General features: G+C 33.0%; 2 protein-coding genes across 4 annotated transcripts in view; both read right to left on the bottom strand.

Moving 5' to 3' along the window:
- Positions 1 to 6: 6 nt before the first annotated feature.
- Positions 7 to 3,029, bottom strand: LOC117105977. Its single transcript, XM_033247281.1, has 3 exons — positions 2,945 to 3,029; positions 870 to 1,008; positions 7 to 699 (listed from the first exon to the last, which is right to left on the bottom strand). Exons 1-3 carry the CDS (start codon positions 3,027 to 3,029, stop codon positions 177 to 179), a joined length of 747 nt encoding a protein of 248 aa, XP_033103172.1. The 3' UTR covers positions 7 to 176.
- Positions 3,030 to 6,289: 3,260 nt separating this feature from the next.
- LOC117106030 (growth hormone secretagogue receptor type 1-like) overlaps positions 6,290 to 24,347 on the bottom strand; it is a 45,732-nt gene continuing 27,674 nt past the window's right edge. For all 3 annotated transcript variants that reach the window (XM_033247361.1, XM_033247360.1, XM_033247362.1), the window contains 3 exons: positions 11,012 to 12,131; positions 9,396 to 9,748; positions 6,290 to 7,764 (listed from right to left, as the gene is read on the bottom strand). In XM_033247361.1, the coding sequence (XP_033103252.1) occupies positions 9,435 to 9,748; positions 11,012 to 12,029 (1,332 nt within the window). In that variant the 5' untranslated portion in view covers positions 12,030 to 12,131 and the 3' untranslated portion in view covers positions 6,290 to 7,764; positions 9,396 to 9,434. The remainder of the gene's footprint in view (positions 7,765 to 9,395; positions 9,749 to 11,011; positions 12,132 to 24,347) is intronic.

The following is a 24,347-nucleotide window of genomic DNA, read 5'->3' as shown; positions in this document are numbered from 1 at the left end:
CTGTGGTTAGATCTTCGCCAATATCCATAGGTCTCTGTGGTCTAATGGATATGATACTCGCATTGATAGTGAGAGGTTGTAGGTTCGAATCCCGCCAGAGACTGAAAATAGTAGGAACTTTTCATTGATGAGCTTTGCTTGATACGATTAATAATATTCAAGTTGCTGCTGATGAATTAGAAGAGGTCCAAAGACGCCTCTTCTTTCCCACTATTGTTCATAATGTATGCCATGATATCATCTTGATCGAAGTTTGCCTCTGTAGACATAGGCTCTGCAAATAAATCATCATATTTTGATACTGGGTGTGCCTTTTGTGTTGCTGCATTTTCAGCTTGATTTGCTGTTTGAGATGATGTTGGTTTACTTGCTTGTCTTTGCTTCTCTTCTGGTTGTGTTGTCTGCTCTATAGCAGGTAAACCGGGTTTTGTTGAGGCATGTCGTTTCTCTGCCACAGTTGATGTGCTACTTGGCTTTGGTGCCACTGGTTTAGCAGCCGTTGTTGGTTTGCTTGCTACAGCTGGTTTTTTTGCTACCACAGGCTTGCTTGCTATCACGGGCTTGCCTGTAACCACAGGTTTACTTGCTACAACAGGTTTGCTTGCTACCACTGGTTTGTTAGCTACTGCTGGTTTACTAGCTACTGCTGACTTCTTCTTACCAACACTGATAAAGAGTTGGTCTATGTCGTCATCAATGCTATGAAAGGGAAAATATTATCTGTTATTGTAACAATATTTTAATCAAAGTTTACCTTAAAACAATAATATTTTGTTCTGATTGATTAGTTTAATTAACGGTCCAAACTGCAAACTGCCTAGTTTCTCTGGGCATCAGGGAGCTAATATCATCATTAATTTAGTGCTTACTTCAAAAGATCTGAGTTATCCTCGTAGGCTGTTGAAAGATCATGTGATGGCTGGCTATCGGTGGTATCTACCGCAATAAAGATGTCTCCTTCTTCACTGTCCTCTGGATCTCGGTCACCAAACAGTGTTACAGATGATGCTAAAAATAAAAAAAAAAAAAATAATTGTTACACTATGATTATTTATACAATTTTGTAACAAGCATAAATTTACTCATGTTCAATATCATTTGTTAATTCTTGTTAAATATGCTACTTAAACTAATAATAATATATACTTGTTATTAACTATGTTCAGTGTGGGGACCTCATTTCTATAATGGAGGTGTAGTAAGTTAAAATACTTTCTTTCTAATCTCAGTGTCCTGGGATTATTTCTTAAAAAGTGCCAGATTTTGTTCACAATTAAAAATAGCTTTTTAGTCTGATAATGGGACTTGGTTTATAAAAGAATCACATAGTTTCAACACATTAATATTCAATTGTAGTTCCATGTGAACAATAATATATTCAATTTGAACTTGTCAAAATTACCAACATTCTCAATGGCACAACCACTCCCCCTTTAACCCACTTTCCTTGATAACAGCAATGATGACATTACGTACGGACTACTGGTTATATATTGGCCATTAGAATTATTATCATGTAATCATAATGCACAGTAGTAAGGAGAGACGTTTTTTATTCCTTGTATTGAAACATGCCGCCCGCCAATAATGATAATTTCGAATACAAACAAAATTTTTGAAAAAAAATGTAAATTTCAGAAAAAAATATTTAAAGTTTTTCTTAATTTCATCATGCCCACCACCATGATTTTACAGCAAATTACTTCAGATTTTCAGGTTGTTAAAAAAACAATACACAAAATAATTGCCTAAAAGACACTGACAGTTTTTTTTCTATTTTATTCAAGATTATATATAATTTTTAACAATTGTGTGTACCATAAACACTTACATACCAATAAAAACAAAAACATGTTTTTTATATACAATTTTATGTTACATGTTGTTACATATTTAATAACTAGTAGGTAAAGCTACAGTATTCTAAGCACAGTTTTTAATTTTCATTATGTTCAAGGGTGATAGTTCGGTCTATAATTTTTTTTTGGACAAAAACAAGCTTAAATATGGTCATGATGACATCACATCACAACCATAATTATACTACAGGTACATCATGACTATATTTTTTATATATGTTTTTCAACTCTATAACTATTTTTGTAATACTTTCTTTGTGAATTTCTTAAATTTTGTGTTTTTTAAACTGTTCATGTATAACGTTGCTATTTTTGTAATACATTCATATACAGCCTTTTGGCTGTCTGTCATTTTTTTTTTGGACAAAAACATGTGACATATGCCTAAATATGGTCATGATGACATCACATCACAACCATAATTATACTACAGGTACATCATGACTATATATGGGCATACAACAGTTTTTTGTCAAAGGAAATTAATTTGATAATCTACGTAAATTGTATTTGGCACTTTTTTTTCCTATTTTAATTTATGTGTTTTTTTACATGCATTTTTTATCTCTTCCTTTATTTATTTTTTTCTTTGTGATGTGAATTTTTTAAAATTTTGGTGTTTTTTAACTGTGTAACTATTTTTGTAATACTTCCTTTGTGAAGTTCTTAAATTTTTTGTTTTTTAACTGTTCATGTATGACGTTGCTATTTTTCTGTAATACATTCATATACAGCTTTTTGGCTGTTTGTAATTTTTTTTTAATCTAAATTTGAATAAAGACCTTGAATAATCAGGACAGGGCTTAATGAAATGGCAGTACAGTATACACAGAATTATCTAACTAGATGGCATATTAACACAACCATATAATTGGAAAATCAAATAGATCTGTCAGAAAAAGTAAAAGAAAAAGACACTCTTTTTAAAAAGCCTGACAAGAAGTTTCTTTTCTTTTTGAAGCCATAAATAAGCATTATTTCTATTAAGGATTTGAACACTACTTTGACTTGCTATAGTCTACCTCGCATCACAGAGCACCAACTACATGTTACTCACAAGATTCTTTTACAAAATGAACACATACCAGCATGAAGTTCGGTAAATAGAAATTGCATATCTAGAAACAGCTGAAGGCCACACTCAAACCTACATATCACCGATGCATGCATAATAATTATATTTCAGTAAGATTAAAATGACCTCAATATGGCATTTATAAATGCAAGATTTAATTAACCTCCTTCAGATCCTAATTAATTTTGTAATAGGAACTTCTTGTTAATTAATATGAACTCTGGATGAAACTTCCAAATAATGGGATTATAAATGTCATTATTATGTACTTGGGGTCATTATTATTATTATAAATGTACTGGGGTAGTGAACGTAACTCCTGGGATTTTTAGAGCCTTGGGCTATCAGAAAATAGATGTTTGAAAAATTGCTTGAGGTTAGAGGCTTGAAGAAATGTGACAGCAATCAATTAAACTTCAGGCAGTCCATCACAAAACCAATCAATTTCTACTTAGAAGGTTGATTAGTGATTAAAATGATGTTACCTATATGTGCAGGCAACTCGTGACATAAATTAGGCTGATGGAATCAGCATCCAAGATACTGACATTCACCAAGTGGCAGATTGGCCTATGCTTTTAAATTACAGACCAATGCGAATGTAGGTTTTAAGCAACCACTGTCTAAAGCCACCTAACAATGGACTATACCACTGTAAGGTGGGGTGCACATCTTGCTATTGTAGAGCAGGACCAAGAAAAACAACCCCAGTATACCCCACTTTACAATGATATAGTCTATTATTGGGTGGCTTTAGACAGGGGTTGCTTTAGTCAGGGGTTGTTTTCGACAGGGGTGTCTTTAGACCGATTTCCATCAAAGGCACCTTAGAAGGGAAAATAAGAAGAGATTAAGATAATAATACTGAACTGCATTTATATAAATATGGGTATTAAGTTCTCAGAACTATAGGATATAGTATCTATAATAATACCAGTCAGCCCCTGCTTTTAACTTAATTTGTGAATTAGGCAGAGGGAAGCAATATCTAACATAATGAATCAATATTTAGGGGAGGATCCAGAAATTTTTTTAAAATGGGGGAGGGGGGCAGTCGAGAGACAACACTACCATAGGGTACTCCCATGAAATATTTGTTTTCTAGACGTCCGGAAATAACCTCTGAGGCGTTTTGGGCGATCAATAATTTCCTTTTCTTTCTTTATTCCTTTATTTTTTTACTCCACCAACCCCACAACCCCACCCCCACCCACTAAACCTGCCCCAGATATTTGACTTTATTCTTTAATTATTTGACTTTATTCTTTAGTATTCAAATCAAAATAATGCATCCAACCAATAAAATATCATGATGTATTAGGTCAATATAAATTTTACATTACAAATTGATATAAAATACATATAGAATGCAACACTTACAATTGCCATTTATATTGGCCAACGGCCTGACTGAAGGCAATATTATACATTGGATAAAATTACCAACACATATTACACTGATACCGAACAATAAAAATAAACTGTCTTTGCCAGCCACAATTACAATATTTCTGAGTTTTGGAGGTTTAGGGATTTACGATTCAGTTACTTATTAACACTTTGAATTCAGAATAACTACACAACTACTCATCAATATAAAATAAACTACATACTAAAAGACCTCCTACCATTTTCTTATTTCTGAGACCAAGTTTTAAAGAAGGCAACAGCATTTCAGATTAAGAGTTTAGCTGCTTTATATAACTGCTTAACTCAAGTGCAATTTTTCAAAGAGGGCAATATATTGTTCCTTAATATTATTGAACCTAACTGATGGATACAAAATGTTGCCAAATATTAGATAGGAAAGTTCAGTAATAATCTATAGATGTTTTTTGAAAAAAACAAAAAAACAAACAAACAAACCCCAAAAAACATTGTAGATGTTCATCGGCGGCAGTGGCGGCACAAAGGGATCCAGGGAGACCAGGATCCTGACGGTCAGGAAACTCTGAACCCCAATCGGTAAGAAGTAAATTATTTTGTCAGGAAACTGCTTCGAAGAAGCATTTTAATAGATAGACTTGCCATTTAATAGACAGAGTGCTTTTTTTCATGCATGTAGAAGTGCTTATTCTTAAAATTTGCTCCAACATGGTGGGACTGAGGTAAATTTGGACACTTGGGGAAACTTGGACTAATGTTCAGGAACCTTGTACTCCTCATTGTGAAATTTATAGCACCACTAGTAATCAGCAATGTTGTTCAAGTTTTAGTTAAGGTCGGACTCTTGAGTTTCGTTGAAACTAATTCTATTATAATGTACTACCAAGTACTAGAGGGCGTCCTTCAAAAGGCAAGTTTCAAACTACTATCCGATGCAAGTTAATGAGTCAAGGTCGCATCAAATTTTATCGTATGTGTACACGAGAGTTATAGCCGATAGTTATAGCGCTTATACACTGATATAAAAAAGTTGAAGATTACAATTATTTCTATTGATCTCATGATGATGTTTCAATAAAAAGAAGACGACAAAACAGAAATACATTAGGTAAGGGTCTGCCTGGGCTAGGCCTGCTTTGAATTGGGTAGGCAGTAGGCCATCCCAACTATCGAGAAATAAAAGGCAATATATGTTTAACATCCAATTTTTTCATCTTCACTTGGTTGAGCATTCCGAAAAAGTGAAATAAAACTCTTGAGTTTTTTTTTTTCTCACCTACCCTAAACCTACCTATTAACATTTAGGAGATTTTTGGCAGCATTTATAACCTGAAACTTTAAATGTAGTATGCGAGAACGAACGTTGTTCGTGGTTCTTCTTGCTAGAATGTGTGAATTGTAGTGGCTAAAGATAAGGCTACCGTATTAGCTGTAATTTCAAAATCATGTACGTATCTCATAGTATCTCACCGGAGTTCAGCCGTATCTCGTTCAAAAAAATTTATATGAACGGTAATAATATAAATTTGTCCTGTAATGTTTTATTTGGATTACTTTTGACAATTTTGAAGTTAAAAACAACTCAAAAAGGTAATTTTAAAGATGCTTTGGTTGATATTATGAACCAACTAGGCCTAGGGTCTAGTAGAATTGCCTCAAAAACGAGACCGTGGTCAAGCTACAGGTGTTATTGCAATCAACATGTGGCAAGTCAATTAACAGAAAGTTCTTTTGGATGAGAGCATTGCCAATCCAGTTATTTGTCGGTGTTAGCTTGTGGGGTGAAGCGCTTGTTTTCTATCAGGTGACCCCGTTCGTACGGTCGGTGTCAGCCTCATATTAACAAGCGTTTTTTTTCGATAACTATGATATCACCGGGGTAACTTACACCACTGGAAAAAGGCTAATGCTGGGTACACAATAATTGTCATGATGATTGATGTGAGTAGTATTGGCCTTGGAGCATATTTTTATAATCAATCTGGATTAAGAAAACCATAAACAATTGTGTATAATTGCTCTCATTATATTTCAGGAATGTTTGAAATCTATTTTTGTTGTGACAGGCTTATAATGCTGAAATTCAAGGCTATTCAGTACAGTACATTTACATCATCCAGTTTTTTGCATAACATCTACCATTTGCATGAAAATATATTATTTTCTAAAAACATGATTTCAGATTTAAGAAGGAGCGAGCCATGTCCCAATATTACAAAATTGTTTTTGATATTTAATATTGAACATCTTACTGTCTAAACATGTATAAAGTTTTTAAGAGCAATTTCTGGCTGACTATGTTGCATCCCCATTAAATTCTCACCCAACTTTTTTTTTTATTCTTTATATTACTATGTACTTATGTACAGTTTTTCAATATACAGTATGTAAAATAACCAACAAAATAAAAACATGAAAAATGGAAATATATACAAACTAGCACTATAAATCAAATAATCAATATCTCAAAATTTAATGTGAAACGTTTCTAACTATGATTGGGCTGAGGTGAGCACAGACCCTGTTAATTTCCCCCTATATCATAATGCTAGCCTCTCTGATCAACAGGTCTGGCAAAACTGATAGCATAGATTTTAATCAGCTAAACTGGTAGTAGCCAGTGTGTGTGTTCTGAACAATGTAGAAATCATTAGGCTTTTGGTTCAATTCTACGCTCTCCAGGTGTTTGTGATAGGGGGATAAAAGATGAAATTCTTTGGAGGAGAAATTACAAGAAGTCATTGATCATGTTACAACTCCATGAAGAGTTTCTTGGTGTACAGAGGCCAATCACCAAAACTCTATGCTTATGCATAGGAAAATGATATGATGACATTGGGTTTCTGTAGTAGCTCAAGTACAAATCCTTTAGGTGCCATCAAGTGGAATTACTTTTCTGCATCAACCTAACTGTTGGACACTGGATTTTCTTTTTTTTTCCTTTTCTTTTTTTTAGGTTCAACACCTGATTATTTCATTTTCTCTTCTCCAAGTATCTTCCAACAGTCCAATCATTATGCAGGTCACAGCTCTACATTTTAGGTGAATAATGTACAACTCTCTCTTTAGTCTGATGGCGCAAATTGCGATGCGGTGGCCATCACTATTGCTAGCCAACACTCTTCATCACCAGCAGATGATGATGCTGCTGCCAGTCCTTGTCCAGTCCATTCCTTTATGTCCCTTGTCCATGATCTTGTAGGTTTTCCTCCTGTACAACTAACAAACTCCAAATTTCTCTCAATAAATTTACTGATTCTTAGTATGCAACTGAAGAATATCCAATCCATGACATAAGCTGAACAGATGTGTTTCAATCTTAATGATAGGTATCATGGCAATGGGAGGTTGTAAAATAATTCATCATTGTAATTTTCTTGCAGCATTTAAAAAAAAAACTTGATCATGTGGGTCGGGAAGCTCATTGATGACCTTCAATTTGTTCTGAAATTCAATAAAACCATGAATTTTAATTAATAAAAAATATAGGGATCTATACATATATTTTTCAAATTTGCTCATTCATATAGTGTACATATATGGCATGTTAGGTATCCATGCAACAAGATTTAAGATTCATTTACTGACTTGTCCATAAAAAAATACAAATGTATATTAAAAATATGTTTTCTTTGAATACACACATTGCCAAGTACAATATAAAATATTTTATATTAAAATATTAAGTAAAACACGAAATATATAAAATATGTTAAAAAATTTTCAATGTTAAAAATATATAAAGAATCATGAAAAAAATTTAAAGATTCTTATATCAAAAAGGTCAATCATTAAAAAAGGAAAAAAGAGACATCAAAAATGATTCCCAGCAAAATGTTTTTAAAGAAACTGGGTACACTGTACAACAATATGTCAACATTAACAAACAGTAAGTAAATAAGGGCAGAATTATCTTTTCTCTGCCGTGTATAAGAAGGCAATTTAACAGAAGGACGCACATCTTGGGACATCAAAGGTTATAACTCTGGCATCGACATTTTAGGCGCACGTGCGTCCCTACACGCTGAACGTCACAAAAACCATAGCAACCAGACCATAAACCGTCAGCGTACGTGACGAATTACCCACGCGCGTGTTAGTTGCCATGATAATCGTGCGACGTGAGGTGATTACAAAGGCCTAATGATATTTTGTACTAACATTAGACTGAAATAATATTCTTCATTTCAACATTAATTTTACCAAAATTGTGGTGTATTGTCGTTCATGAGACTCACTTCGCAGAAAAAATTAATAAATGTTAAATAAATGTATATACTCAAATGTTCGTTTTCGGCACCTTATGCCAACATTGTCAAAATGACAGATTAATATTACATAAGAACATGAAATTTTCTAAAATTCGTAAATTTTAAATTGCTATAACTTTTCATTTTCAAAAATCAAATTGCAGTTTATAGAAGCATTTAACAAGCTCGCAGTCAAAAAAAAAACAGATGTAACAGACATTGCGAAGTACCCAAAATTAATAAAATTAAAACTAACACAATAAAACGAATGGCACGCACAGACTAATAATTGAGGGCTGTACTCGCAACTAGTATCGGATTGTCGATGCCACAGTAAAGATCAAAGGACTGTATGCACGCGCTATGTTCGAGAGCGGAGATGTGCGTCCTTCTGTTGAATTACCTTGGTATAAGACACTTGGTGTATTATGCTTTATCAAGTTAAATCTGTCAAAAATTATTGATGTGATATAGTGACAAATTACTCAAAATTGACCACAAAAATAAACATCAATCAAACCTTTAGCCAAATATTCTGGTATTGTAATATCAAAGTTCGACCTTTAGTCAAGTGTGTCCATGTGACTTAAATTTGGAATTGAATTGTGGGTTAAAAATTTTGCGGAATGGGTATCCAAAAAGATGGGCTATGAAGCTGAAGTTGCACAGCCTACAAAAATGTAAAAAATTAATTTGAAAATCTACATCAAAAAAAATTTGAGATTGCCCTTTAGGTTACAATGATGCTGGAGATTTAGGGTAGCCATAATACTCCCTTACTCTATGTTCCCCTTAATTTCAGTTGCCCTACAGTATAGTAGTTACCTTCTTGAAGTCTTACATCAAACTACACTGTCTAAAATTTCAAACTGGTGATACAACAGTGGAATTCATATGGGTAGCTCTGGTGAGGCTGTTGTACCTCTGGTGACGTACTGGATGACAGCATCGACCAAACACTACTCGTCGAAAAGCATCACGAAACTTCTTTGACATCATGTTATAAAGAATCGGATTAATCATTGCACTTATGTACAAAGAGGCGACTGACACATAGTAGAAGTACTTGTGGTAAATATACAGCAATGTTTCTGACCAGCTTTCATAATGTATCATAGGCATTAAACGGACCACATGGTATGGGATCCAGCACACAGCAAAACAGACTGAAACTATAGCTGGAAATAAAAAGAATTAAAAAAAGATCAATTACCATAATTCAAGAAAAAAATGGTTTCAGTAGCACTTTTTTAGACGAACAATATTTTTCAATTCAAGAGCTTTCACCCCAATAGATGGGCTTTATCTGCTATATCCCCATACATTGTAGCAAGAATTCTAAGAAATTAACATAACTGTATAATAAAATAATGTAGGGGATTTTTTGTACTTAAAATGCAATGTTTTCTGATAATTTTTGGGAAAAAATTGTTCATACAGGTAATAGAGTTAACTCTCTATTAGCTTTATGAAACATTTTTCCATACAGCTAATAGCAAGTTGACTCTATATAGTTGTTCAGCTAACAGAGTCATTAATGTCACTTTAGTTATGAATCAGTTTTTGAACTGTTTTAAAAACAATTAATAGTTGGAAAACTATAAAAAATTATAAAAATCATGTTTTTGCCCTAAAATCAAATTTGTAAAAAAATTGTTTCTTTGTAACTCGGAAAACTATTTATTAGAGTGAATAAAAACTTATCTTTTCGGACATTTTGGTACTTAAATTAACCATCATTTTTTACCAATATTTACCGTAACCAATATTTAACATATTTTTGATACAGAATAGATGCTTTTACACAAAATATGTGACTTTATGTAAAAGCATCTATTTTTACATAAAATATGTGATTTTGAAATGGGGCCCTCACAAATGCAACATGGCCAAATGGTTAACCAATGGTCCCAGGAATATGAAAAAAAAACCATATAAATTGCAGATTATGTACACATGGACCAACTGCTCTGAAGTGTATGATGTTTATTTGAATCAAAAATATTAAAACGACTTATAAACCAAAAGAATGAGAAGATAGCAATCTTTTATTCAGCTAAAGCCCTATTCAACCTAACAAATTTAATGTGACAAAATGATGTGACATGAATAAATATGGTCATGACATCACATCATGATCATAGGCACATCATCATGACCATACAGTATATAGGCACATCATCATGACCATATATAGGCACATCATCATGACCATATATAGGCACATCATCATGACCAATAGGCACATCATCACGACCATATATGCACATCATCATGACCATATATAGGCACATCATCATGACCATATATAGGCACATCATCATGACCATATATAGGCACATCATCATGACCATATATAGGCACATCATCATGACCATATATGCGCATACAACAGTTCTTTGTCAAATAAAATTTGATGGTCTGGACTGGCTTATACTTACCCAGCAACTTAACAACTTGCCGTCTCAAAACATCCACTTTATCATCATCACTATTTTTGTTCTTCATGTTGATCTGGTTCGGGGATGTCAAAGCGGATGACCTTCTCAAATTAATTTTCATATCGTTACCATTTAGCGCTCTTGCGATTAAAGTGTACAGCACGGTTATGATACTCATCGGTAAAAAAAAGAGTAAAACTGATGATACGATGTTGAATTTTACAATCATGGATTGCTTGTCTGCCTGGTAAGTACAGACAGTGGATTCAGGAACGCCCTTAATAAAATTTTCGATGTTGTATGTAAACAGCAGTGGGATTGATAGAGCATACGATATGATCCAAATAGGTATAATAATCTTTTGCGTCCGATTTGGTAAGAGGATGCTCTTCGCTTTTATTGGATGGCATATAGCAATATAGCGCTCAATTGTGACTGCTGTGATACACATGATTGTACAGTATGTAGCGGCTTCAATGATATAATAGTGGCCAACACAATAGAACTTGCCGTAAATCCAAGGACGATAATGTATAGCTGCGAAAATCTCACGCGGACCAGAAAATGTTACTAGAACTAAGTCTGAAAAAGCAAGACTAAGGAGATAGTAGTTAATGGAGGTTCGCATACTTTTTGTGCTCAAGATCACAATGATTGTTAACACATTTCCAAAGAATCCAATCATGCAGAGAATTACCATGATCAGTACATATGGTATCATGACGTCTTTCCCAATATTCTCGGGAGATATCAATACGTACAAAATGTTGTCAATGACATCGTTCATGCACTTCAGCACTGATGACATATCTTGATTTTTCCATAAAAATGGATCTCTGAAACTGGAATTATCATCACACCAATCATCTTGAACTCCAGTGCACTGCTCCAATGTTGATGTGACATAATCCCTCAAACCTTGCACAATTTCATATTGGTTTTCAGTAACTGAAATGTTGCATAAATAGTTTAAACAATAGATGTATTTCTCAAGTGTTTGTATTAGGATATCATCCATATTTCTAGTTTCAGTCTTCTGAAGTAACTTCAAATATTCCAAGGTCTTCAGTGTATACTGTATATATTTTATGCACAGTACAATTTCATATGCAAATCTATTCTGAAAAATATTTAAAAAAAAACAGACAGCATTTTATTTGTGATGGAAAGGCATGATTAAGACATATTTCCTAAATATTTACCCATGCAAAAAAATTATAAATATCCAAAATAATATTTAGCTCCATGGATCAAAAAATATTGTAAAATAATGATTGTTTAATTTAGCTTAGGAACTAACATTAATATACTAAATGTCACTCACTGACTAAACGACCATCAAATGAACAACTTTTTATGCACAATACATGGGAAACTGAGGGCCTGTTTCTACTGATTAGAAAGAACAGTTTCTAAGAACTGTTCCTTTCAAGAACGGTTCTTTGTGACAGTAGAAACAGGCCTATAAAAAAGAACCGTTCTTTTTAGCATGCCGAAGAACGGTTCTTCTGTACGGACACAATACCGTGCCCAGCACAAAAGAACCGTTTCTCGTGACACACTTTTTAGCTGCAACATGAATAGCGTGCCCAATTTGACCTAGGTCAACTTTAGCTGGTTGGTGTATCTTAGGCAGGCGGTTTCATTCCACCAATCTAGCAACACAATGTTAGACCTCGGCCGGCCTCCGTGGTCTTCTCTGGGCTCTTCGCTGTATTCATTTTGTTGCGCCGACAATGAAGGTGGCTGCTAACATTTTTCTCCTTCTTGTCTGCCGTATTAATGGATGCCAAACCAGTTCATTCTGCATGGAATTCTGGTTTAGGCGTACTGCATCTTGGTGGTTAAATAAAATTAACTTAGCTGCCAGTAAGCAAACAAACATGGGGGAATCATTATTTTGATCGATGTGAAGTGCACGAAATCTTGTTGGAATACACTAGCTTCTTTTAAAAGGTCAATGTGAACTTCTTTCACGTCTATACTATCAGTTCCTGCATCACGTCTCAAGACCTACGGCGACGGCGTTCTCTGTAGCTGCCCTAAAGTTGTGGAATCCATTACCGGCTGATCTTCGTGAGGCACCTTCACTCTTTGTATTTAAAAAGAATTTGAAGGCTTATCTCTTCAATCTTTGTTAACTTTCTCATGGTTAATAATTCGCATTTATTTGTTAATCTCTGTAGTTAAATTTCCGTAGTTAAGTTGTTCTGTAGTTCAGTTTTTTCCCCTGAAAAGTCACACCTGCTTACTTGAGGTAGCGCCGCCAACTTAGCAGTGCACGGTAGGGGAGCCATAGGCTTATCCTTGGTGGAAGCTGCCGGAGCCCAGCAAACGCCGAGCTACCTGCGTATACCCGGTAGTGATGGCGAACCATCCGGTTCATAAAATCAAATCAAATATAAACTTTTTGAATATTGTTTTTACTTTATAATATTTGTCAAAGGGAATCCAAATAAAACCTTGCAAGAAAAATTTTTCTTACCATTCATTGCAAACTTTATATAAATTGTCATGTCCTATATTTTGTAAATCCCTGAATAATGTTAGTGGCATAGATAAAACAAGATAAAAAATAGACCATCTGAAATAATTAAATAATGCTGCAATTAAAAAAAATAAAAAAAACTATATTGATGGTAACGCTAAAATATTATCTCCTTAAGAAACAATGGTAATGGAATATTTTTTATTTAATACAAAATTTGTAATTTTTGTTGTATTAGAACGATTTGTTCAGAGATTTGAATATAATAATATAAAATGACATTTTTTAGCCACGAAACACTCAAATTTAATCGGCTCATATTCACTGCAGCGAAGTGACCTCCAAAAGCCTTGGTTATATTAGACTAGCTCATTTTATGAGGGACAATTAATAGGTCTACCTTTGGTTTTTATGCTTTGTTTGAGTCTTAAATATTATTATTAACAGTATAACTGTATTAGTTTAACATTTTACAATTTAGGTTATAATAGTCATTCATATTTTACGACAAACTTTTCCTAGCTAGCCCTGGCCATCCAAGACCTGCTTAAAAATGGTATGTTCCTGCTTCTTACCAGCTGGCAGAGAAATCTACAGCCTTGTGTTTTAGATCCTTGTGTGCCTTTAAATTTACATTAAATCAAACAATAACATTCAGTAAATGTTGACAACATATTACTTAATGAGTATGTAGAAGGTGAAAATGAAATACCTAAAGGAAATTGGCCAATTCAAGGCAAAAGATACAACAACAGTACAACGCAAATTCATTAACAATGGCAGAAGTCTATACCAAAGCTTTGCACTTTCATGGGCATAATGCTTAGATAGGATTGTTCATTCATATTGAAATTAGTTTTTTGACGGTAAATTTTTTCATCCAATGGGAATATAATTTACATGAGAACAATCTATGAATATGCAACTTTCTTTTTACGGGGGGAACAACAAGATATTTGATTGGTGAACAGCTGATATGGTAATTTAAAGCCAACGAAGTCGCTAAAAAGAGGTAAAAATGCAGCCTCTACTCGGTGGGCGGCCAGCATAGCACCAATCGAAAAATGAAAAATTATGGTAACTTTTTTCGAGCAATACAATTGAATACTAAATAATAATAATAATAAGATTTATAAAGCGCACAATTCCACTGCAGTAGTAAAGCAATCAGAAAAGAATTAAATACTTTTAAATACTAAGGGAACACAAAAATCCGACAAGTATTTGCTGAGATATGACTGTCGAAAGACAAAAAATGACCCAAAAACAGCTAATTTTGGTGCGAAATACAGCGTGAATCCGGTAGGCTACTCTCGCTCTTAAATGAAAATTTTGCAAGAATCCCTATGAATACATAACCAAGTAACAATCCATTGAGTACACTTAACTTGTCTAATCCCTTTTTTCCATTCATGAATGTATACAGTTTCTCATGGATATTTAACACGTGCAAAGACATTTACATTTACTTACGTCAGCAATAAAAGTTAAGTATTATAGAATGGGTGAATGGTTGAATGATGATGGTATCACGAAGCTTCAGAACAAATGTTAAAATATTAAGTGTCGCTTGCTGACCAATAAATCATGTTTGTTTTTATCACATAAACATTAACATTCTATTGTTTTGACAAGTTTTTGTTTTTCAGCTGAATGAAAATAATGTAATACTCAAAATTACAACAAAATGTACCTAGTGGAAAGAAGCCTATATCAAACAACTTATTCTTCATGCACAAGACGTTTTAACATGTTTTGTGCAATAATATTCAACCATTATGTAAAATGATTGATGTAAGAACATAAGCAAGTGTCATTATTCTACTCACAAAACCACATTTTCATGATGTTAAGTGCATGTTAAGTGTAGGGATACAGACAAATGAAATAGTAAACTGCAAAATTTCATTTGACTAATAGTGTATAGTATTAAGGTTGTAAACAATCCCAATACTTCATAGTATGACATTTTTTTTTTATCTACAAAATAACAATGTTTTACCAACCCAGTCTCATTTGTCATTTCTTTCATAATTAAAAAAAAAATGATGCTAATAGCAGTGATTTTCAAAATGCATTAGCTGATCGTGCAATGAATGTTCGAGAATGGCGCCATAACAATTAAGTGATTGATTAAATGACTGATCGTAGTAAATCGATGTGTTGAACTGTAATGTCATCAATTTAACATCAATTATGAAACGATTGTCATTACCGCAGGATTTGCGATCGCATTAAAAATTTAACAATGAAAGTTTTATTCAAGCATTTTAAATGTGACTGGAATTAACTTCAACAATTTGATTTGATTGCGTTTTGCTGTTTTGACTACTGTAATATTGATGATTTAATATATATTGAGTGACTTTTGTATTTCTCCTATTCTGGTGTGTTTTTTTAATGAATGAAATAAATTGAAACTGAAAAATAGACCAACCACATTCATAATAAGTGTCATGAATTCCTAATTGACATATTTCCGAGTGGTATAGAAATGACCAGGAATCCCTCTTTATGACATATAAAATATAAACTCAGTTCACAATGTAACACAACTCTCAAATAAACTTTTATTTTGTATGAACTCTAACAAGAATCTGGTATCAAAATAACGCAACAACATTCACATAAACATGTGTTTCAAAAAGAGCTTCAGAAAGATAAAACTATCAGCTTATATATCCTAGCTGTACAACTCCAGAGCATTCAAAAGCATTCTATATTGCCTAAGTTCCCCATTGGTTACCTTACATCAAAACAACCAATTAGGCTTATTCGCCTCTATAGTACCCAAGATTCCAGAAACTTCCAAATATTACTCTTGGATTCTACATGGTGTCATGTGTTCCTATAATTACTAATGTGGTTTACACTTGTTTGTCTGGTCAAATAAATATAATTCTAGAATGTTCTGGAGAAAGGAATGGTAATTTATTAAAATAAGAATGCTCCAGAAAAAAAAAAAAAAAAAAAAAAAACACAGCTATATCATTATTTGTTTAGTATAGGCAATGCCCTTTGGCATACGGTATGTGCGCAATTAATGATCTTATCATGAAGCTTCTATCATTGCATGTTGGAGGATACGCACATTCAACACATCAGTACGATATCTTAAAGAAGTAACACCTAAAACAACTGATAGTGAGCAAAAAATTGAAATATTACTGATAAATAAAACAGCAAACACTCTCATAGCTACTATAACATGCACTATTAAAGATTAAGTTGTCAAAAAATTGGGGGAAAAAATTCAAAAAGGACAATTAAAAAGTACCATCTAAATGAGAAAATTACAGAAAAATGGCTTCTTGAAAATGACGAATGAGTCATCAAACTAAGTCTTAACTTGACTGACTGTACTGTATTTACACATAAGACTATATTACTTGCTACAATCATTAGACCCTATAGATGTCTTAATGATTTACCACCATGTAGCACTGACAAGTAATGTTCTTCTAATGTCTAATCTTGAAATGGTTAATGAGAACATTGTGTCCCAAGATTCTCTTCAGTCTTCTAAAAATAAAAGACTGTCGATAATGCTCTTCTGTGGCACACTTACATGGTCAAGATTCATTCAATACCATCAAAACATTCACACATTGTGGAACAAACATTGCTGGTATAAGATACATAAGTAGAATAATAATGCCTCATTTTGGAAAGCAGGGGCACGAGGACTTACGGGTCTCCAAGGAGGGGCTGATGTCCCCAATGAGAAATAAATGGGCGTGGTTAAAAGTGGCCCCACAAAAATATGACAATTTAGGGGTTTCAAAGGCTTATGTAATCGATTTCAGATTTTTTTTTCTCCCTGACGAAATGTGGCTTTTCTCCCCAATGGAGGGGGGGGGGGTAGCGAAACCCACTGTTCTGTTGGAAAGATGGGCCCAAATGTCAGTGTAGTACAGCTGGATATTGATTTTGTTTTCTAATGTAGAAAATTGTATAGCAGATTTTCATGCACTATGTCTTTACTATTTGAATGCACTGTGCTCTTTCATGCACTATGAAAACTGGGATAACAACCTACAGTACTAATTGCCTAATAAACCAATCAGTTTAATTTTTCAAAATGTAATCGAACTCCAAAGGGTTGGTTATTAACATTAGACTATGTCAACAGGTTTCTGATCATATATCAAGCCAAAAAAAATCAAATAAATCACTCTCTACTGTACTTACTGTAGGTCTTGATTTGTATTTCACCAACGTCATATTGTTGACATATGACACACAGAAACATTGATTTTGTTTTATTTCCGTATAATATACAGAATCAAAGTTTTTGTGTAAAATACAAAAAACTAATGGTTTTTAAGACACAATAATACACAGAACCCAGATTTGTTAGGATTTTCATAGGATGTACTAATGTCCTATTCAGGGGTTTCTGTGTATTATGGAAATAATTAAAAAAAAAAAAAAATCAGGGTTTCTAACTATTAATAATACTCTAAATAGAAGGTGAACAAAAATAAAGTTGAGTATATTGAATCAGAATGGTTTGTATCTCTTTATTTAAGAGTTTGTTTCATACTACCGTTATCTACTGTACAGTATGTAAAACTTATCGGTGAACCCCATGGATATACTGTAATAGAGTATTTGGTCCATAAGCACCCAAGTTTTTGAAAAAAAAAACTCAGGTAATAAATTCTGCTGGTTTGTTGAAGAGCTATGAGTTCTTAAATTTACTTATTGCCTCTGAAGCCCATGAGATTATTAACTTTAGAAGTTTAAGCTGATTTGTAATAGGTTGCCTGTTTACAATCCAATTCCAATGCTATAATGTCACCAGTTAGCCATTTCTGAGCACTCTCTTGTTAACTCCCATTGGACCTTAGACTTGTAATAGCTTATGCAATACCAATGTTGTAATTTAGTCCTGTTAAGTGTTATATTGAATAATATTTAAAAAGACTTTGATGTAATGACAAATCTTGGTACAATACTACTATTTAGGAGCTGTGGGCTTTTTCATGCACATGTTATAACGACTTGTACGCAACAAGTTTTTTTTTTTCTTCATTTCTTGTCATGGATCTATAAAGTACTGTATACAATACAATAAAAATGTGATTAAACCAGTTTGAATTTTCATCAATTTTTAAAAAATGATTTAATAATGTTTAGACATGCTAAAATATTCAATGTCTAAGATTATTAATTTATTTTATACAAATTTAATTCAGTAAAATAAAATTTCCACAGGAATTTGTGCATTATTTTAATTGTTTACAGTTCTAATCTAAAAATAATCCTTTGTACATTCATTTGACTTTCCACTCCCCACCCCCCTCCCCTCCCAAAAAAAAAAAAATATTCCTTCATGTACAACCCAAATTGTTTCCATTACGGTCAGTAATATATAAACAGGCCATGGAGGAATTAGTTTAGCTAAACTAAATCCTTTATGAACACAGCTGTCAATGTCATGGTCTGATTAGCTTAATGGCCCTATAAGATTTACTGTTTATACTCAAGTATAAACCAATTAAGTTAAGTTTATAGAGCTGCTCCTCTGGACTTTTCACGATTGTCAGTTGCAGCTTCAGCGTCTAAAATCTGGGTGGGGGGAGGTACAATTTTGGGGAGGGGGTAAGGTCCCTCAAAAAAACAAAGTGGATGTGGTCTGGCGTTGATTAAAATGTTTTGGAAGTGGTTTAGGGGATGGACGGAGCCCCCGAAAAATGACAAGTTAGGGGTTTGAGAGGATTTAATTTATTCAATTTTATAGATTGTCTACTAAGATTTATAAAATACATATAGGCCTAATTTTCTTTCTCCCCTACGAATTGTGGTTTCCTTCTTTTTGTAGCGCCACCACTGACGACTGTTTCTGACTTTTGGATATAGTAAACAAGACTCCTAATAAGTCTCTGTGGCATGCACAGCTACACTCCAAAATTAAGAGTCACAACCCTACTTTTCTGTATTAATTTGAATTCTGCTACTTCAACAAAGTGATCCATGCCACTAAATTTTTTTTGTTAGTCTCCTCATTGAAACCAAAGACTGAAGACAGAATTGTTACTAAGCGTACTGTAAAATCACCAAACATGACAACTGACAGATTCTCTGACACCTGGAACAATTAAACTATTATTATTCATTCATAATCATTAATTTAAATGAATAGATAATAAAAGTTTAATAGATGGGCTATACTGTGAATATTAACAACAATAAGTTCATAAACCCGAGTAACATTTGCCAGTATGAACATGCTAAATGTCAAAGAATGACACGGAACATTTTCTACAGTGGATTTCTACACTTTATGACAAATCGTTTGAATTGAAAATAGCAATTAAAATTTAAGTATTTAGCTATTAATTGAATATTAGAACTTTAAAAAAAACACAACATTTTCCTTGCAATTACAGACTCATAAATGTTGTTTCTACATTCTTTGCCTACACTTACGAGTGTAGCTGGCCATCAATCTCAATTTAAGTATTTTTGTAATGAAAAAGCTGTACATCATTTTAGCTTATGTCCCCATTGGGAAAAAGAGGATTGAGCTAAAACTGAATTATATGTCCCATTGAAACTTTCTCTTTTAAATGATTAACTCAATGTTAAATTTAAACAAAAATATAAAACAAGTGCTTTTCTTTCAAACATACATTTGGCAAAAGGAATGTGGCTGAAATCAGTTGAATTTATTAGGATTTAATAGGTGTAACTTATAATAGGTAATGCAGTGATGACTACTGTACTATCGAGAAAGTAAAAGAGTTCAAAATAGAAACACAAATGAAATTCAAATATAAAGCAATTGCAAGATAAATAAAAAACTCACAATAGAAGATATTGTTGTTTCTGTACTCTTATAATAATAATATGTTTTACTTAAACACGCAAATGCAAGGCCATACACAATAAGAAGAAACAAGATAATTAAAAGCCAAATGAATTATCGTTTACAGTTATAAATATTTTGGCAAGTGTACAAACAGTACTCTTTTTCAGCACCCCTCCCTCCCCTCTGAAAGTGTATGAAATACTGTAATGTTGATTTTGTAAAAGTCTGCATTTTTTTGTGAAGTCAACTAAAGTAATATATTTGGTTGCTTAAAGCCCCATTCCCGGCAAAATTTCACTAAAAATTGACTTTTTTTAGAAAATGTGCATTTGCATTACTCCAATTATTATAAATCATGGAAAAATATTGGCATGAATTTTAGTTTTACGCAAATAAAGTGCGCCCTCTCTAATGAGATTAGTTTTTGTACTTCGCATCTCGCACAATGCGGTCGTTCGGTTAGGCTGAGATATGTTTGTTTAAGTGTCAAAATCTCAGTCAGAATCAGTTTTTTAACAAATTTGAAATAATTCCTATGAAATATTATATTTCACAAGTGTCACTAGCAACGGAAAATATCATTTCGGCCGTTTTTATGTGTGTTAACAGAACCTAAATCGAGGTAAGGCTAGGCCTAGCCTAGCAGCGCTGGATAGGCTAATGTTTTCGGCGCCTACGTTATTTCTTCTCACGACCTATCGCAAAATCAAAATGAAAAATTCATCCGCATTTTTTTTTTGTGTGGAACACAAAAAATCAAATTTCAGTCTTATTTTACATTTTTTTCATTCTTAGGAATGTCTAAATTCAGTTAAACTAGCAATTCCGTATTATATTTATAAATCTTTATAACATTATACAAAAAATTAGATTTTTCTTAAAAATTGAAATTTTGCCGGGAATGGGGCTTTAAGAGTGAATATTATATAGATGGTTACATTATAATATCCATACCAAAATAATAGTTCATTTATTTTTCATTCATTCATCTTTTATTTCGGAATTTCATGTCCATACAAAAGAACAGATAAACCAATACAAATACATATAAATATAAGACAAAAGTGAAAAATAGACTGAATCAAGAAAAACATCAAGATCAGGAAATCATCTTAATGGACGACAATGTTCCACTTATTATACATTTTAGAATTGGAAAGAGCATAATGCTTAATGGCCAAAATGATTGAATTAGAGCTGATTTTCACACGGTTCCTGAAACTATGTATAGAGTTTCTAAGATACCCGTCAAAGGACAGTACACCATTGGATACAAACATAAAACTCGCACTACAGTGCCTCAGTTGTCGCAGTAATAAACGAAGGGCATTATTATAGCGACTTTCAACAATCTTATAAAACCTTTGTTATATCTACACCAAACAGTAGAACAATACATACTAACACAGTAGCATTTAAACAAATAACATTTTGTCGTCATAGAGCATTTACCAAATTTCCTACTGAGAGAGTTGGCTCTTATACATAGCGAACGGTATTGACGTTTAATGTCACACTCAATAATAATAATAATAATAATAATAATAATAATAATAATAATAATAATAATAATAATAATAATAATAATAATAATAATAATATCCTTAATACCATAATTACAATAACAACAATAATAATAACTTTCAGACTCGGAGAGATCTTAAAACAATGCAACAATTCTATTACAATCAAGAAATTTTGAAATAACCATCCAAATTGTCCATTTTATTAACCTGGCTCAATCTACTATTATTACAACATACAGCTAACAGATCTCAATCTCTCTCTCTCTCTGAGCCTGAATTTTGATGGAATATTCCATATATTTGAACTATAGTCCAGAGAAGAAGATTTACTAAAGCTTGTTTTAATTACGACAGAAATTTCCCATCAGCTCCAAATTAGTACAGTATTAGTCTTCCATTAATTAGACTGGTAGAGTAAATTTACTTAGGGAACCCTGAAAACAAAGACAACAAGGTGAAAAGTGAAAACTTGGGAGATTGGAATGTAGATTATATGCATAACACATAACTTCTATAACACCCAACATTTACATACTTCAAAATCAGTTTTTTTTTTTTTAGCATCTAAACATTTGCTAAAGTAAGCTGTTAGTGAAGTAGCCTTTTCACCTTTTGTTATCCTCTCAGGAAATTAGTACCCTAAACCTTTTATTTCAGTCATGTACAGATACAGTACTAGTACTGTAAATCATACATAATCCATGGAAATATATACATTTTCACGGCTTATTTATGATGTTGAATGTTCTACTTCACCTAATGACCTAATATGCTCAGTGCTAAAAATAGATGAAAAGCTGATGAATATGAACCAAACCTATTAAACAACTTTTTGACCTAGATATTTAGAGGCAAGTCTTTGAATTGGGATCTAAACATTTGCTAAAGTAAGCTGTTAATGAAGTTGCCTTTTCAGCTTGTGTTATCCTTTCGGAAAATTAGTACCTTAATCCTTGTATTTCAGTCATGTACAGATACTAGTACTGTAATTCATACACAATATATGGAAATATATACATTTTCACGGGTTTATTTATGATGTTGAATGTTCTACTTCACCTACTGACCTACCGTAATATGCTCAGTGCTAAAAATAGATGAAAAGCCGATGAATATGGACCAAACCTATTAAACAACCTTTTGACCTAGATATTAGAGGCAAGTCTTTGAAATAAATAACATGAAAATTTAATAAACAGTAATGTACATGAATTTAATGACTGCTGTTAACTTATTTGGACTGAATTAAACCAGGCTATCACTGCACCTGACGGTTGCCGGCTGACGCGATGCCATGAAGAATGCAGCACCAAGATTGGATGCACTGGGTCATACGATCATCGTAGTAGTTAGACTTGCCGCAAATCTCTAATTTATGGATTTTTCGTAGTATTAGCACATTTCGGAAAGCGCCACCAGCGTCAGTTTATGTTGAAAAACTTTAATCCCAGAAAAAGTATACTATGGAACGCCATGCAAATAAGTAACATGGAACGCCATTTGTTGCCAAAATCGATTTATTCTTAAGCATTTCAACTGATTAAGACAAAGATTACTAGGGACTGGAACCCAGTCTACGTAGTAGTGAGCGCTCGGCTTTAAAGATATGATCTAATTGATCACACTGAATGTATTCTAATAGGCATCTAAATTTCAGTCTCCTAGTTCTTAATCCAACTAGGTCTTTGAAGTTAGTTATACTGTAGTTAACACAACTATTTCAGGTGTCAAATAATTAGAAGAAACTGGAGAAAAATAAGTATTTAACCATACATTATTTAGGAGTTAACCTTAGTTTAATTATTGAACCAATCAGACAATTCTATACACCCTTTCAAAGAATCTTTCTCAATAGATAATGAAGTGGGACCTCAATGGTGCTCAGAAGATAGATTGTGCCTCGTGCCGAAAGGTAAAGAGAAATGGCAATCACAATTACGACTCTTGCTGAAGGTCAACGCTTTCATGATGATTAGTGAAAAGTGCATAAACTATTACTGATATCACAGACTGTCAAATTCAACTAAAAAGTTTGATTCGTGGCTAAATTGTCATATTAGAAGATCATTAGGAATGCCTTCTCATATTATTTTGAAATAACATCACTTCAGAAAATCAAAGTGTTGCAAATTGCATAGTTTTTTTATCACAAAAAAATAACTATTTACAGACCATCATCTACTGTATTCTGTTAGTTGGAAGGTGTGGAGAGTACATGAGATGAGACTCAACAAATCCTATACATTTTTGATGAAATTAATTAAGTATGATACAGTGCTGATCCAGGAAGGATAGGCATACCCAGTGACAAAACATTTTGATAAGCCAGAATTTATCTATAATGAGGAAGTAAAATGGTTTTAGTTGAATTTGAGTTTTAATTAATCGGCTAGAAAACAGTGCAAAGAAATTTTGGTTTTAATTTCACCTAATCTTCAGTAGCATATCTTGGGGTGCATGCCCCTCCAAAAAAACTGAGAGTAGTAGGCCTAGCTAGGCCTAGCT

This window comes from Anneissia japonica, unplaced genomic scaffold (genome assembly GCF_011630105.1).
Source record: "Anneissia japonica isolate Jap-2015-1 unplaced genomic scaffold, ASM1163010v1 scaffold284860_len1800451_cov186, whole genome shotgun sequence".
Classification (NCBI taxonomy): Eukaryota; Metazoa; Echinodermata; class Crinoidea; order Comatulida; family Comatulidae; genus Anneissia; species Anneissia japonica.
The sequence above is the reverse complement of the archived record's forward strand: the minus strand, read 5'-3'. Positions and strand labels throughout refer to the sequence as shown.

Excerpts from the sequence above, each read along its gene's own strand:
- LOC117105977 (XM_033247281.1), bottom strand. The coding sequence starts at position 3,029 with ATGCATGCATCGGTGATATGTAGGTTTGAGTGTGGCCTTCAGCTGTTT. Across the intron at positions 1,009-2,944 it reads ATTTACCGAACTTCATGCTG|CATCATCTGTAACACTGTTT; the intron begins GTATGTGTTCAT and ends TTTTATTTTTAG. Across the intron at positions 700-869 it reads GATAACTCAGATCTTTTGAA|CATTGATGACGACATAGACC; the intron begins GTAAGCACTAAA and ends TCCCTTTCATAG.